This window comes from Carcharhinus amblyrhynchos, chromosome 9 (genome assembly GCF_965287045.1).
Source record: "Carcharhinus amblyrhynchos chromosome 9, sCarAmb.v2.hapA, whole genome shotgun sequence".
Classification (NCBI taxonomy): Eukaryota; Metazoa; Chordata; class Chondrichthyes; order Carcharhiniformes; family Carcharhinidae; genus Carcharhinus; species Carcharhinus amblyrhynchos.
Window position 1 is genome coordinate 59314598 of NC_137332.1, and position 17992 is coordinate 59332589.

Below are 17992 nucleotides of genomic sequence, written 5' to 3' on the forward strand. Positions count from 1 at the left end.
AAGGGAGGGAGACAAAAATCAGGTAACTATAGGTGAATTAGCCTAACATCTATTTTTGGGAAAATGTTGGAATCAGTTATTAAGGAAGTGGTAGCAGCACATTTGAAACATCAGAATCTAATCAAGCAGAGTTAGCATGGCTTCATGAAAGGGAAATTGTGCCTAACTAATTTATTAGACTTTTTTGAGATGTCTCAACCAGAGTGGATAGAGGAGAACCAGTAGATGTCTTGTACTTGGACTTGCAGAAGGTGTTCAATAGGGTACCTCACAAAAGGTTAAGTCATAAGATTAGGGCTTATGGTGTTGAAGGTATATTGGCATGGATAGAGAATTGGCTAATGGACAGGAAACACTGAGTGGGGATAAACAGTTCTTTTTCAGGTCGGTGACCTGTAATCAGTCGGGTTCCACAAGGATCAGTGCTGGGACCACAACTGTTTACAATATATATTAATGACTTGGAGGAAGGAAATGAATGCACAGTAGCCAGATTTGCAGACAACACTAAAATAGGTGAAAAGGCAAGTTCCAAGGGGGATACAAACTGTTTACAAAGAGATATGATGAATGGGCAAAAAGTTGGCAAATGGAGTATAATGTGGGAAAATGTGAGGTTGTTTGTTTCAAAAGAGATTAAAAGAACAGTGTTATTTAAATGGAGAAAGACTACAGAAAGCTAGCACATAGGTGCAGGTAATCAGGAAGGCTCATGGAATGTTGGCCCTTACTTCAAGGGGGTTGGAGTACGAGAGTAGGGGAGTCTTGCTGCAACCGTACAAAGAAGAGGTGAGACCACATCTGGAGTACTATGAGCAGTTTTGGTCCCCTTATTTCAGGAAAGATATTACTTCATTAAAAGCAGTTCAGAGAAGGTTTACTGGGATGATCCCAGGTATGGAGGGTTTGTCCTATAACGAAAGGTTGGCACTCTACTCACTGGAATTTAGAAGAATGACAGATGGTCTCATTGAAACATACAGGATTTTTAAGGGACTTGACAGGGTACATGCTGAGAGGATGTTTCCCTTCATGGAAGCGTCTAGGACCATAGAGCATACTCTCAGAATAAAGGGGTGAGATGAGGAGAAATCTCTTCTCTGAGAGTTTTGAGTGTTTGGAACGCCTTGCCACAGAGGACTGTGGGGGCAGAGTCAATGTGTATATTTAAGGCTGAGATAGATAGATTTTTGATCAATAAAGATTTTGGGGAAATGGCAGGAAAATGGACATGAGGAATGTTGGATCAGCCAGGATCCTAATGAATGGTGGAGCAGGCTGGAGGAGCCTACTTCTGTTCATATGGTTTCATTATAGTCTTATTTTCCTTTGTTGAAATGTCCATTATCTGGCACTTAAATGTGGCTTAAATGTTTCTTCCTTGTGTGTCAAAAAATGGATATTATCCCCATCCGAGTGGAGGCTGTCATATGCTGCCTTATTATCAAAATATTATGAATGGAGCTGAACACTATGGGATCAGCAACTTATGGCAGACAAAGCCATCGATGAAGCATTGGAACATACTGTCTGAGGGATCCTGCATTGGCATCCTAGGATGTGGTATCTGGACTCCGTCAGCCATGCCCCATTTTCTTTTGTGTGAAGTAGAACTCCGGCCACTGGAGGATCTTTTCTTTAACTCACTTGATATCATCGAGTTCTACCTTAGTTAGTTTAACGTCTGTAGTTGGAAAAATGCTAGAATTCTTCATCAAAGAAGAATAGCGAGGCACCTAGAAAAGAATGGTTTGATCAAGCAGATGCAGCATGGATTCGTTAAGGGGAAGTCGTGTTTGACGAATTTATTGGATTTCTATGAGGATGTGACTAGTGCGGTAGACAGAGGGGAACCAGTGGATGTGGTGTTTTTAGATTTCCAAAAGGCATTTGATAAGGTGCCTCATAAAAGGTTGCTACAGAAGGTTAGGGTGCACGGAGTTGGGGGTAAGATGTTAGCGTGGATAGAGGATTGGTTGTCTAATAGGAAGCAGAGAGTTGGTATCAATGGGTGCTATTCTGGTTGGCAGTTGGTGACTAGTGGAGTGCTGCAGGGATTGGTGCTGGGGCCTCAACTATTTATATAGATGATCTGGAAGAGGGGGTTGAGTGTAGGGTGACAAAATTTGCTGATGACACGAAGATGAGTGGTAAAGCAAATTGCGTGGAGGGTGTGGAAGGCCTGCAGAGGGATCTGGATAGGCTGAGCGAGTGGGTGAGGACCTGGCAGATGGAGTATAATGTTAGCAAGTGTGAGGTTATCCACTTTGGCATAAATAATAGTAGGAGGGATTATTATTTAAAAGGCGAAAAGCTGCAGCATGCTATGGTGCAGAGGGACTTGGGGGTCCTTGTGCACAAGTCACAAAAACCCAGTCTGCAGGTGCAGCAGGTGATCAAGAAGGCAAATGGAATGTTGGCCTTTATAGCGAGGGGGATAGAATATAAAAGTAGGGAGGTCTTGCTGCAATTGTACAGGGTACTGATGAGGCCGCAGCTGGAGTACTGTGTGCAGTTTTGGTCGCCGCACTTGCGGAAGGATATATTGGCCTTGGAGGGAGTGCAGAGGAGGCTGATACCGGAGATGAGGGGGTTGGACTATGAAGAGAGACTAAATAGACTGGGTCTGTACTCGTTGGAGTTTAGAAGGATGAGGGGGGATCTTATAGAGACATATAAGATAATGAAGGGGATGGATAGGGTAGAGGTAGAGAGATTCTTCCCACTTAGAAAGGATAGCAGGACTAGAGGACACAGCGTCAAGAAGGGGGGGCGGGGGTGGTACAGTTTAGATCAGAGTTGAGGAGGAACTTCTTCACTCAAAGGGTGGTGAATCTTTGGAATTCTCTGCCCGTTGAAGTGGTGGAGGCTACCTTGCTAAATATATTTAAGTCACGGGTAGATAGGTTTCTGATAGACAGGGGAATTAAGGGTTATGGGGAGAAAGCGGGAAAGTGGAACTATCCACTTCAGATCAGCCATGGTCTTATTGAATGGCGGGGCAGGCTCGAAGGGCTAGATGGCCTACTCCTGCTCCTATTTCTTATGTTCTTATGATGGCGATAGAAGCTCCTCTCACTTCTACGCCAATAATCAGCTCCGTGTACACAAGGAGGTTTGGAATTAAATGGCTCTGGAGAAGCATCTTCTGGATAAATGCCAACAGCATAGCTGCACCTAAACAAGTAGGTGGGTTCCTTCTGTTCCTGACGCTGACCCAGTCAGTCAGGCATCTATACCCCAAGTCCAGCATGGTTGGTGGTACAGCAGAGCCATTTTTAGCGTTGGTCATTGAAGTCTCTTGCCCTTTTTTCAATGTTTCCTACAAGTAATGTAGCACTTGGCGGAGAACTGATTCAACAATTGCGAGGCATAGTAGGTGGCAGTAATCATTAGGTTTCCTTGCCTTATTTGCTCTGTAACCATCAGCTTTAAGAGTCAATCTAGAATCACTGCCACTCAAATTTATAAAACCAGTGGGGCTATTTTGCTAGTAGAATGGGACAAATTAAGGGATGGTGGTGGAACAGTCTGAAATATTGCCTGATGTTATTTTTACCTTAAGCCTCTCCAGCAAATGTTTGTTTGGTGTCTCATAGTAATGTGATGATCTTTGACCCAGAAACAGTGTAATGAGGACAATTTGACTTTCTTCAAGAAGTCTAGGGGATCCATAATTACTTTTATGAATATTTGAAGATAACTTTTAAGAGTTTGCATCAACTATCAAGGAAGCAATAGTAATTTTATTGTATAATAATAAATAATGGTTGATGTGACCTGGCGATCTTTAACCTGGAAAGAGTACCAACATGAAGGGAAGTTACAAACTCAGTGTGGGCACAGACAAAGGCCAGAGTGTTATCATTTAACTCAGTCAACTCAGGCGGGAAAAGCTCCACTACCAGCTTTACATACTTTATTTGCTGACATTTAGCTAAAAAATATTCAGGATGTGGGTCCCACAATGTCACGCTGGCAAATGGGCTCCAAATGAGCCAGTCCTGCCAGCAACCTTGGTTTTCAAAAGATTGGGATGCTTTTTTTAATGACAGCCCCATCTTTAAAAAAATAACCAAAAGGAGGATTCCCACAGACTCGGAGATGTCTCCCTGTCTAACATTCATGGGGACTCCACCCCACAGGCATAAGGAACACCTCCCATAGACACAGGAAATACTCCTGCCCCCCCCCCCCCCCCCCCCCCCCCCACAATAGAACCCCAATGGAAGCTCCTCTTTTCACTATTGCCACCTGGCACTGCCGCTGAACAATGGGACACTGACAGGTAATTGTCCGGGCATGACCCTCTCCCTGTGGGGGCTGTATTTACCTGTACACCCCTCATGGGTTCTCTTCTGTTGTTAACCCCAAATTCTAACATTAACTCTGGTACAAACAATAGATTACACATGGAATAGCAGGTACAAGAGATTACAAGCATTTGCATCATTTCCCTCACAAATGTGGCACCATGTGGAACGTTACAGTCCTTTCCTTTGGTACATTGGAATTTTCTTTTTTTGTCACAGTGATTAGCACCTCATTGCACCAGGGATCCAAGTTCAATTCATGGCTTGTGTCACTGGCTGTGTGGAATCTGCACGTTCTCCCTGTGTCTGTATGCATTTTCTTTGGGAGCTCCAATGTCCTCCCATTGTCCAAATGATATGCTGGTTAGGTGCATTAGCCATGTTAAATTCTCCCTCGGTGTACCCGAACAAGCACTGGAGTATGGCAACCAGGACATTTTCACAGTAACTGCATTGCAGTGTTAAGGTAAGCCTACTTGTGACAATAATAAATAAACTTTAAACAATGGTCCTGGAGTCACCTACAACAGCTCCACTCCTTTTCAAGTTTGGTCATCACTCAACTAGCAGACTCTAGCAGGAAAATTCTAGCTAGGTCCATGCAGTCTTGATAATGAATGTTCCTCAGAGACTGCTTTAGCTGACTTCTTTAATAAACCTTATGAAACAGTCTGGTTGGCTTTGCCAAAACTAAAGCAAAGCAGTGGAATTTTTCATTTCATAATTCTTGCTCTGTCTTCTGTATTCTGTTCTTTTTAACAATTATACACAAACAGAGGTCCTTGTAAATGTGCCTTTCCTATTCTTCCCCAGCAGCAGTTTCTTTAGCCAGGATTCTCCGTCCCATTTTCGGCAGGTGGAAAAGCCAGTAGGGCCAGGGAAGCCAATGGGAGTCCCCACATGTCTTTTACACTGGCGGTATTTTCTGGTCTGATTGTTCCTGCTCATGATGTAATAGAAATTGAACCCCACTAGCATAGATTTACATCTAATTAGCAGGCTTCTGTCCTCTTATTATCCCCCCACATTAGTTAACAATTAGCGAATTTTACAATAGGTTCTAATGAGTGGTGACCTGGTGAAGCGAACCAGTTGAATACAGCCCCCGGAGGGAGAGGATCATATCCAGAGCTAGCAGATAAGGACTGTAAATTCATGCTATTATGTTTGATTTCAATACCGAGGCTATTAGTGAGGATCACAAGAGCACACCCTAGGGAAGACCTTCTGGATTTCAGCATTTAAATCCATGCATTTATCAAAGTTACTGTCAGATTTACCTTGTAATAACAGTGTCAATATCTTTGCCATTACTATTACAACAAAATCTAGGCCATTATGATGCCTTACCAATATCTCTGTCCTGTATTTTTAACCCTGCATTCTACTTAATTATTCAGTTATTTCATCACATTGTCTGCTTTAGACATTGCAATTGATGTATCTTATCACTGCCAATATTACATGAAATTCCGGTACATTGCTGATTTACCAGAAATGTAGATTTTCTACTCTTAATTAAATATTTGGCAGGAAGTCATTCTACATCTCTACTGTAATTAAAGTTATGAAAACTGAATCTTGCGCATTAATTTGTTTAACATGCCGATGCAGAAGCAATCATTTTTTTTAGCCATAAATCTTTTGTCTCAGTTTTGATAAGAGTCATAGAAGTGTACAGCATGGAAATAGGCCCTTTGGCCCAACTTGTCCATGCCACCCTTTTGCTTTTAAACCACTAACATAATCCCAATTGCCCACATTTGGCCCATATCCCTCTATACCCACCTTATCCATGTAACTGTCCAAATGCTTTTTAAGAGACAAAATTGTACTCACCTCGATTACTATACCTTCAGCTTGTTCCTAATATTCACCACCCTCTGTGTAAAAATAATTGCCCCCCCCCGGACCCTTTTGTATCTCTCCCCCTCATTAAAACCTATGCCCTCTAGTTTTCAACTCCCCTATCTTTGGAAAAAGATGTTGACTATCTAATTCCCTATGCTCCTTATTATTTTTTCGATCTCTATAAGATCATCCCTAAGTCTCCTATGCTCCATGGAAAAAAGTTCCAGTCTATCCAGCTTTTCCTTATAACTCAAACCGTCAAGTCCCAGTAGCATCCTAGTAAATCTTTTTTGCATTCCTTCTGGTTTAATAATATCTTTTCTATAACAAGGTGACCAGAAACTGTACACAGTATTCCAAGTGTGGCCCTACCAATGTCTTGTACAAATTCAACAAGACATCCCAACTCCTGTATTCATTAATCAATAAACAAACTAATATAACTACCTAAATAAATTTTCTTGAGAAAATGTAATCCTTTTCATTTTCAGATTAACATCATCGAATTGGCATGCCTCGCTCCTAGTTGCTGTATTCATAGTGCATCATGAAGAGCATCACTGTGAGCTTCTCAATCCAGCCAGTGTAAACAAATTTGGTAATGCAGACAGGATTCTGGTGCTGTGTTTCCAAGCAAACTCAACAATTTTGTAAAAATGTTTAAATTATCCTGGTTAAAATCATTTGGGAGCAACAAGTCCTGCATTGCATATTGACTTTGGCAAATGTGCTGCATCAGAAAACTTTTACACTATTAAATCAAATTTGGAACCTCTGTCAATTATGCTTTAATTCTGTACCCAAGATTAGCCAAAGGCTGATCTTTCAGTATTCTTCTATTTCTTTTCAACAGTTTCTACCCCTTCCTCGAATTATCCTTGATAGTCTTTTTGACTGTAAATGGCAAACAATAATTGAATTTGAACCTTTGAACCTTTCTTCGCCAACATGCATATTACATCACAGGTCACTGCATAACAATTAAGAGTGGGAACCCTGACTGATTTTTTTTTCCCCCACTCAACAAACCACCCACCCATACTTCACCCAGGAGTTTCAAGGTCAATCACAGTACACCTTCCAAGTCCAGCTAAGAGCAGAAAACTCAGTACAGATCAAAGACTGGACCTATGACTTTGCCTGCTTAGTATGAAATAATCATTTATTTTAACAGGATTTAATCAATAATTACAAAAGCACATTGGAAATTTCATGAAGTCCCATTTCTGAAAGAACCTGCAATCACAACTTGATAGAAGTACTGTAATAACTTGTAATTAATTATGCAGCTATAATAATTCTTTCCTGGTGAAAATGGTTCAGAGGAAGGTCGCAACAATGATTCTCAGTTTAGTGAACCATTAGCTACCTAAATAGGTTTATGGAACTGGTTTATTCGTGTTAGAAAAACACAGATTCAGGAATGATTTGATTGCGGTTTTTAAAATAGTAAAGGAACTAGATTGTGCACACACTTACAGATTATTTCAATTAGATATGGTTGGGGGAATCCAGGTTCAAGTGTATAAACATGGAAAAGAAAAAAATTGGTTAGACGTTAGGCAGCTCTTCCGTACACAAAGAATAGTTAACCTCTGGATCAAAATGCTAGCTTGTAAGAGAGGTAGAGAGATTCTTCCCACTTAGAAAGGATAGCAGGTCTAGAGGACACAGCCTCAAGATAAGGGGGGGGTGCAGTTTAGATCAGAGTTGAGAGGAACTTCTTCACTCAAAGGGTGGTGAATCTCTGGAATTCTCTGCCTGTTGAAGTGGTGGAGGCTACCTTGCTAAATATATTTAAGTCACGGGTAGATAGGTTTCTGGTAGACAGGGGAATTAAGAGTTATGGGGAGAAAGCAGGAAAGTGGAACTGACCCACCAGATCAGCCATGATTCTTATTGAATGGCAGGGCAGGCTCAAAAGGCTAGATGGACTACTCCTGTTCCTATTTCTTATGTTCTTATGTAAGGTGGGTGCTAATTCATTGTGTACCTTCAGTAGAAAGATGGACGGGTTTCTGGACAAGGCTGAGATTGCAACATGCAAGAGGTCTTGCTCAATGTGGTCCTCTAGGCTAATTTCAATCACTTAGAAGGAACAGAGAGGACTTTTCTGGATCTTGTCCCCCGAATTAGCCTTGGATTTCTGAACTGTTCTTTTTTAACTCTCCCAGGACACAAAACGGCACTTGGGAATAGGGAGCTTTTTGCCACAATGTAGAAAACAAGGTTGTTCCAGTGACTTTTCCTACCTGATGCTTTATTTTGTTCATTTATGCAAGGCAGCTGCTGGGTAAACTAACTAGACAAAGGGCTTCATTTCAATTACACAGGAAGTTCATTTTCACTGCTTTGATTTACAAATAAATCCTTTCTATTCCACACAGAGTGCTATCATTTTTCAGAGTGATTCTTCAGTGTCCTGATCTGGAAAGAGATCTATGTGTTATAACTGTTGAGAAACCTCAGAGAAGAGCCAAATCCTGTAAAAAGGCACAAGGTAAGAGAAAAAAAATACAAACCTAGAGATAATGGTTAGACAAGAATGTAAGAAGAGAAGATACAGAGAAGGTAATGATGTAATGATGCTAGTGCACTACAGGTAGTTCTTTGCTTGTCCAGTGCTTTTGCAGGAAACCTATTTTCTCTATAATCTAAAACATGACCTTGTATATGAAGTTATGTAGGATGATGAGTTGCAGGGCAAACAATGAACCATCTGACCAAAAAAATACACATTTAAAATAATAGGTTATTCCTACAACCTCGTCACATTGCTGACTGACAAACAAATCACACTAGGACAGACTATATCTCAGGGTACCAAGCTACAAATCAAGTCTATCAAGGTGTTAAAAATTAATTGAAGAGGAACAAACCAGGCAAGTTGTGTTATAATACCTCACATTGCTCTTTTCTTTCAGAACAATTAGACCACAAAATGAAGCTCCGTAGCAGCAGTACAAGTATCACTTTGATTTTTAAAAAGTGATGTCTGCAATACTCACTTCCAGTGCCACTCACTAACTTGGTGAGGATGTTAACATGAGTGTTGGAAGCATGCGACAGAAGTATGCACCATGTGAGGAAAGTCCTTTATACTGCTGAAGACTAGCTGGAATGGCGAGGTTGAACTTTGCAGCACTGGAGTCAAATCCACACTCCACTACTGATATTTAAAGGGAATCTTCAACAATTCCAGTTGCTGATTATTTTCTACTAGCTCTGTTCAAGTTCATAGAAGTATTGGGTGTTTTGAGAAGTTAATGAAGTCAATAAGGAGTGGTGCAGCACATGGAGAAAATCTTGACGGTGACTGCAAACTGAAATGTAGGAACAGTGGGCTGGATTTAATAGTTGTTGCAATGGGCTTGTCCACCACTTGAGAGCTGTCGCAATCCTACCACGGTTAAAAGCCAATCATGCCTCTACCTGGTCAGTGTCAGGTTCTAGGTCCCGTAGGGTGGATATCCTGCCTCTGAGAGCTGCCAGCCAACCAGAGTTTGGCAGCTGTTCCGTACCAGCAGCACCACTAAGGAAAGTGGCTACTGCAGAAAGGGAAGCAGCTGTGGAGCCCTGAAACACAGGTAGGTAGCTGCAGGCTCACTGGGGCCAATCAGGCAGACCATGACAAGAGGTGGAGTTGGGGAGGAGTTGGGAGGAAGGTTTAAAAGATGAGATTTTATTCCCACCAGAGCTGCCCCTGTCATAATGAGGTTGGAACTCCTCTCTCTTCCAAATCTCTCTTGCCTCTCAGTCATGCAGTCCAACATCATTGTTACATCAGCATCATTTATGCTTCTGGTGTTAACCCTTTACTCTACAGAGGGATCTTATCCCTCTATGGCCACTGGCAGGCCTGCCAGAGTTTTAAGTGATGCAATCTTTCATGAACTTGGGTCCCCTATGGAGGTGTGCAACCACTTAATAATGCATTCTGCACAGGGTTACAGGCCAATATCATTTAAATTAGCAGGCAGCAGAAAGTTTGTGCCCTACCTGCAATACTTAGAACAGGAATGGGTTAATTGCACAGCTCTGCATCCTGATTTTTAGTCTATAAAGTCTAGGTGTCTTTTTCAGGTTTCTAAGTAATTTGCATCCTTATTGAAACATTTGAATATGAAGTAATGAATTGGAAACGTCTCCACTATTTATCTCTCTGCTAGGCAAGGTTCTGAACATTGCACTGTTTATTAGCACCAACCCCTTGGCTGAAAAAGCCACTGTAACAGATTCTCACTGCCTGATATAACAACAGTCCCTAACAATTAATCATTTTCCATTTCCATTGAATCTCTACAATGCAGGAGGAAACCATTTGGCCCATCAAGTCTGTACTGATTCCTGCCTTATCCCCATAACCATAGCTAAACCTTTTAACCTGCATATTTTTGTACACTAAGGGGCAATTTAGCATGGCCAATCCACCTCAGCTGCACATCTTTAGACTGTGGGAGTCTGGTAATCAAGTTTGTTTTAAATCTATTACAACAAAGACACCATGAAAAGCAATTTGTTTGTCCTCTAACTTCTAACATACTAAATGTCAGACCAAACAGGCACTTGCAGCACACCCCATTGTGGTATAGTAGACGCAAAGCTGTCACTTCCCATGTCTTTACTGTTGCCATATAATGTTTCTTCCAATATAGTGAAGACACCAGGAAAAAGAAATTCATATTACTCTATTTACACAGCTATATGGTATAGGTTTTGATGGTTTTGGTCTAGATTCCTGTTGGGTTGGCTGTTCTTAGGCATACAGTAATCTACTGAAAATGGATATATTACAAAACATGTTTCTGTAAAATATTAAAATATGAAGCAGAATGTTTTCATTTTGTCTAAATGTAATCTCAGCAGGAAAAGCAGAGTGTAGCCTGTCGGCTCTTCTGATAGGCCGAGGCACCTTTTTTAAAGGGCACCCTGATGTAAAGAAGATAAAAGTAGAAAAGGGGAATCTCCACTCAGTACAGACCCCTCTCCCACCAGCATGGAATTCCCATGTCACACTGGCAGGATTTACAACAGAACCTGCCATGGGTGCACTGGTAGGTGCCAATCCCAGGAGGAGAGGGTCAAGCCTGGGCAGTACCCTGGCACTAGCCTTTCGTTTCCCTGAGGTGCGGGAGGAAACAGTCAAGTGGAGAAATCCTACCAGCGTATAGCCATTGAGGGATTCTCCCATGATTCTCCACTCCTTCTGCCATTCACCCCTATTGAAAATGAGGTCATAAAGTGTAGCCATAAGAATCTTTCGTGACAAACATCTGACCCAAGCTCCATAATGCTAATCTTGGGGAAGAGTGAGATAATTAGGAGGTAATGTATTAAGGCTTCATTGCAACACTGTGGAGATGCAGTAAAAAAGCAAGACAATGTAGGGCAACTTAATACGATCAAGAAAGTTTAGGCCAGCTCTAAGGAAAAACCCAAGTGAGGTTTTAGGCTGCATTTGCAAAGAGGGAGAGTAAAAATAAAAGTTTCTTTATTAGTCACAAGTAAGTAACACTGCAATGAAGTGACTGGAAGTGACTGTGAAATTCTGCTAGATGACTGAAAGAGGTAGGTAGAATTGTTGTGTAAGTGATTGTTCAGACTCCAAATGAAGGACTATATAATATTCTGAAAAACTATGCAGAGAAAGGATAGTTTTTCCCCAAGAAGTTAGAGCTGAGCATTCAAAATGATACAAGGATCAGAGATCTAAGTTATGAGAAAAGGTTGAAAGGTTTTTTTTAAAAAAGGAAGAGGGTTGGCTCATTTTTACATCCTGGCCAACTGTTGACTGTAGTGAAATATTTAAATAGCAAGGGACATAGTTAAAAATTACAGTTTTGCCACGAAAGGGAAGGCATCAGAGCTGAGCCACCACACATATGCAAAACATTTCCTGGCAGTTGTCACTAAAATACCATGAAGAGCTGAAACTTTTACTGATTTGAAAGAGGTATTAGTAAAACGCTTGCTTAACCTGGAATGAGTGTTTTGGACCTTGGATGGTAGGCATGGAAGAGATAAAGGAGCAGGTGTTGCCCCGACTGCGACTGTATGGGAAGGTGCCATGAGTGATGGGAAAGGTGTTGGATATAATGGAGGAATGGACTAGATTATCCTGAAGGGAACAATCTCTGCAGAATGCTGACGGAGGGAGTGAAGGGAAGATGTGTTTAGTGGTAGCATCTTTCAATTTGGTCTATTGCATTTGCTGCTCACAATGTGGTCTTCTCTATATAAGAGAGACCAAATGTAGACTGGGTGATCATTTTGGTCTGTGCACAACCAGGACTCTAACCTTCCCATTGCTTGCCATTTCAACACACAATCCTGCTCCCATGCCCATATGTCTGTCTTTGGCCTGCTGCAATGTTCCAGTGAAGCTCAACACAAACTGGAAGAACAGCATCTCATCTTCCATCTAGGCATGTTACAACCTTCCGGTCTCAACATTAAATTCAACAACTTCAGATGATTAGCTCTACCCCATCTCAATCCCTTCGTTTTCATTTTATTTAGTTTTTTACTGTTCTCTACCTTTTATTTATTATTTTTCTTCCCCCCACTCTCTTCCCCTATTTTATCCCCCTTTTATCTTTTCTCCCCCTTTGCTTCCCTTTTCACCCCCTTTTGCAATTTTACCTCTCCACCTCCCCCCACCTCCATCCACCTCCCCCCTCTCCCCACCCCCCACATCTTTATCTATCACAGTTTACCCTCAGATTTCAGCCTCTCTGCCATTTGGCCATTCACAGCTTCTATTCTCTCAATGGACTGCCATTAGCACCTCTTAGCCTTTTCCTTGTTTTTGTGGCTATAACTCATCTTTCATTCCCTCACCCTGCAATATAAATATTTCACATTTTCTATGCCTTTTAGCTTTGACAAAGGGTCATCTGAACTCAAAACATCAGCTCTTTTTTCTCCTTACAGATGATGCCAGACCTGCTGAGATTTTCCAGCATTTTCTCTTTTGGTTTCAGATTCCAGCATCAGCAGTAATTTGCTTTCATTTTAGCAAGTGAACAATATTTATTTACAAATTAGATGGCTGCGGTTACACTCTAGTTCACTGTGCTGTGCATTCTTTGAATCTAGCAGGCATTCTGCAAACCTTACCCTTGTCTTGAGTTCTCCACTGTAGGCAGTTGCGCAAGATGACCATGTGGACTGTGCAAGTCCCCTTCAATTGAAGGGCAATCAGAGGATGAACTTCGGGTAAGATGTGGAGATGACAAAACAGATGCTGCTGGCCCAGTATGGCTCGTAGAAGAGCAACTGTACATCCCTAAGGAACAAAAAAATGTACCAGTTCATTGAATCAAAATAAGAAGTACTCTGCTTTTTTTTTCACAAACCATGAGGCGATTAACTTAATTGATTTGATTTATTATTGTCACATGTATTAACATACAGTGAAAAGTATTGTTTCTTGCACACTGTACAGACTAAACAAACCGTTCATAAAGAAGGAAATGAGAGAGTGTAGAATGTTCTATTACAGTCATAGACTCGAGTGTAGAGAAAGATCAACTTAATGCAAGGTAAGTCCATTCAAAACAGCAGGGAAGAAGCTGTTCTTGAGTCGGTTGGTATGTGATCTCAGACTCTGGTATTTTTTTCCCGAAGAAAGAAGCTGGAAGAGAGAATGTCCAGGGTGCATGGGGTCCTTAATTATGCTGGCTGCTTTGCAGAAGCAGCCGGAAGTGTAGACAGAGTCAATGGATGGGAGGCTAGTTTGCATGATGAATTAGACTACATTCACAACCTTTTATGGTTCCTTGCAGTCTTGGGCAGAGCAGGAGCCATATCAAGCTGTGATACAACCAGAAAGAATGCTTTCTATGGTGCACCTGTAAAAGTTGGTGAGTGTCGTAACTGACATACCAAATTTCCTTAGTCTTTTGAGAAAATAGAGGTGTTGATGGGCTTTCTTAACTATAGTTTCTTAACTATAATTGCCCATTATAGAAAATAGATGTAATCCATTTTGTCAGTTTCCAGCCTTTTTTTAAAGAGGATTTTATTATCCTTTAAATGTAAAAAGGCACAATTTCATGTTATGATGTCAAAAGAAAGCCTACAGTGGGAATACCTGTAATTTTGATTTGTTGTGAAAAACACAGCCGCCCAGTTGATAATACTCCCATCTCTGAGTCAAAGGGGTTTACTAGACTCAGGACCCCCTCTCGAGCTGAGTACAAAAATCAAGGTTCATACTTCCGTACATGGGTACTGTCAGAGATTTCATCTTTCACATTAAATTGAGGCCTTATCTGCTCGGGTCTTGTGACACTATTTTCAAGGAAGAACAAGGAATTTATTCTCGGTGTTTTGGTCAACATTTATCCCTCAATCAATGTCACAAAACAGATTGGTCACTATCATGCATAAAACAAATAAAAATGGAATTGATAAGGTACTGACAAATGAGCCACTAGCATCTTTCAAAAAGAAAACAATTAGCTTCTACTTGATCTGAGAATATTGCAGTTCCTTCTTAGCCGTAGAGTAAAACATTACTCATTACATAATAGTCCTGCCCTTCGAAACTAAATGTTTGTTCTGTCAGCAAAATGACAGGGGATTTGCTAGGAGATTTGAACATATTGAATATATTTAACATTTAATTTTGCACTTCTTTCATGACTATATACAGCCACCCTAGGATGTCACTGACAAGGAAGAAGGCTTTGCGTAGTGATGTAGCATCATTTTGGTGATTTTAATGAGGATCACAATTTAAGAGTAACCTATAAGCCAATCTAGAGCCTGACCCAGAAAAATATATATCTCCTGCAAAATATACTCTATACACAGGCACTATCTTGTGTTCCTGGAGTCACCAGCTCCAACTGCCTCAGGCTTCACTGAAATCTGTTGCAAAGAGTTGGTTTAGTTGACATCACCATTACGGACTACTAGCAGAGATTAAGATAATTGGTAATTTTTTATAATCAATTATTTATTTTTCAATAGACAATTGAAAGTACTTTGAACAAAAATTTTCTCCCTAGACTTTACCTTTAGCCTTATATGCAGTTAGCTGCTTTACTATCGCAAATACCAGGATCAATTTCCATTGACTCATCCAAAGGAATAACATGTGTTAATTTTTTTGACTCTGTGTTATACAATCTTAAGAACATTCCTATATCCGTAAGTATTTAACATCATTGTTGTACACTTGGATCATCAATCAAGATTATAACTGGTTCACTGTTTGGCTCCATTTGCAAAAAAAACTGGCTAACATTATGCCTGCGATTATCACCATGGTACCTGCCAAGTTTGAAAAGCAAGTAAAGTGGGGTCCAGAAAGTGCACAAGAGACATACTGGCACCAAAATTGAAGCCACATTAGCTGAAGAGAGGAGGGAGATCTGGGTCAACTCTTGTAGTAAACAATCTGGAATTTTTGAGGTTTACTTTGTGCACTGTACTGTAATCTACAAGATGTAAACACAGCAAAGTTATATGTTAATCTTCATCACAAACACACTTTGTCTCTTGCTTTTTCTTCCATTACACAATATTGAGACCTGTTAGGACCTGTTCTGATGTTTCTCTCAGAGTGACAGTTTTGTTAACAATGCACAGAAAAGTGTCAGATTCAAACTGAAAATCAGTGTGTTTCTCCCCAGAAACACGGCCAGGTGTTCACTCCAGATCTTCGGATAGTTAGCAAAAAAAAGCAGGGGGCCTATTTTGTGTCATCATTCTGGCGAGGCGGGGCCTGATAGACTTGACAAGGCTGGCACTCGAGATCAGAGCGCCATTTTAAAACAATTCCCCAATCTCAAAGTAAAGTTAACCCCCCTTCCCGCAGACTTTGTAGCCCCCAGCAGAGAAAGGGGATATCTCTAATCAATCTTTGAACACAGCGGGACCAACCACACCCCTGTCACTCAACATTCAGGTTAAGACCACACCACACAGTTGTCATCAGGGTGACCCCCGCCCCACTACCTTCATTATCGGCAATGGATCACCCTACACCCCATTCTCAGTGTCAGCTCCCCCAACACCACCATCTAGGTACAACCCCTCCTGTCCACCATTCACCTCCCTCCACAAAATGAGAACCACCCCCCCCCTCCATGAGACTCCATCATGTCAGGGAGCAATGCCCAGCCTTGTCTCTCAGATCCAGTAATGATATCTCACCGAGGCAACATCATAAAGCCATTTAAATGGCATTAAAATTCATTTTAATATGTGAAAATCAGGTTCACACCTCTTACGGCCCCTTTATGAGATTTAGTAGGCAAAACAGGATTTGCGCACATGGTGAACTGGCCCAGAGAATCACAGCCAGTATTTATTTTCTTTACCTGCTCTGCTAGCTGCAGAAATCCTACAAATCTCCAGGTTATATTGAACCAATATCAGCTCCCTGACAGCTCAGTTGATAAAGTGCATTGACTAGTCTTTCTCAGAAGCTCAAACTCCCTATCCCTGCCTGTCTCGCACCTTCCAAATTTTCTAGTCTTTAAAAGCTCAAGCCTGGCTTCATCTAATGACAAGTTCCTGATTTATCTCAGGGGTGATTCTCCCAGCAGCACAGCGGGCCGGGAGACATCAGCAGAGGCCATGTAGTGGACTTCCCACTGGGCGTCATAGCCTCTGTACGTCTCTGGCTGTTGGATTTCTGGCCTCGTCAACTCCATGACAGAAATTGGAGTGGAGCTGAGTAAATTATTAAAACAATTATTAGCACATCATTAGTGGGCCCGGGACTAAAGTCTCCAGACCATCTAGTATCTTTCTCATCCTCCCCCCACACACCCCTCACCCCCTGCCCACCAGAAGTTTTTCACTCCAGCGCTGTTTACAACAGCTCCACCCTAGTTGTAGTGTAGGGGGGGGTGCTGTGGAGGTTTCTCAGGAGGTCGGGGTAAGGGGAGTATCCCCAGGGCATCTCCAACCTGGCAGTGCCAGCCTGTCCCTTGGCACTGCCCAAAAGACAAAGTGGTGCTGTCCACCGGGAATTGGGCAGTGCCAAGGGGGTGGGGCCTATAGGAGCAGGGCCTCTGAGGGGGGAGATTGGTGGGGGTGAGGGATCCAGCTGCCACTCTGCACTGGATCAGTGACAGAGGAAGGGTGGTTTGCAATTGGGCCTGGCCATCAGTGTGGGGGCAATGGGGGCAGGGGCAGAATACTGAGGCAGGGTGGGGGTGGGGGTGGGGGTGGGGGGAGGTGCCAAAGCTGGCCTAGACATGTCTGAAAGGCCAGCAATCGAGGGTGGGGGTGTCGGAGGGGCAGCAACGTGAGGTTGCAGAGCAGGCCAGTGATTGAACTGACCAGTGATCGGGAGGCCAGCAGAACGGGACAATTGCATATGTGCCAATCTCGGCGCTGACAGATCTGCACATGCACAGAGGCCCACTCAGCGCTATGCTGCCGGCCTCTCCAGTGGGAATACTGGAGAGGCCCACTGGTTTTCAGTGTGATTCATGCAAGGACACTCTGATTGTGGAAGATTCATTTTGAAAATGCCGCTGAAAAAAAACTGCGGGATATACTCCAGTTTCTATGATAATTCAGCAGTTAGAATTTTTTTGGGAGTATCCCACCCCTTATCTTTTCTTTTCAACCTTGCTGATATCCTTTATCTGCAATCAACAACAGGTTGCATTCTTCATGCACAGGACATCTCAAAGGGAAGGAACTAGAAATCAGAGAAAAGAGCAAATGCCAAAATTCAGATGCGGAGGAAAGGAAAGAATTTTGAGGTCGTTCTTGGAAGTAGGCAGATAAGTGAGAAGATGAGAAATTAGATAGTTCCAGGAAGCAGGAATATTTAGTTGTAAGGCGATACCTCATCC

The 17992-nt window shown here is 42.0% G+C and overlaps 1 protein-coding gene across 1 annotated transcript in view; it reads right to left on the reverse strand.

Annotated features, from left to right (window-relative positions):
- Window positions 1-17992, reverse strand: part of LOC145347848 (zinc finger protein GLIS3-like) — a 370782-nt gene that overhangs the window by 67982 nt on the left and 284808 nt on the right. The window contains exon 8 of the mRNA XM_080195761.1: window positions 13284-13452. Within this exon, the coding sequence (XP_080051887.1) occupies window positions 13284-13452 (169 nt within the window). The remainder of the gene's footprint in view (window positions 1-13283; window positions 13453-17992) is intronic.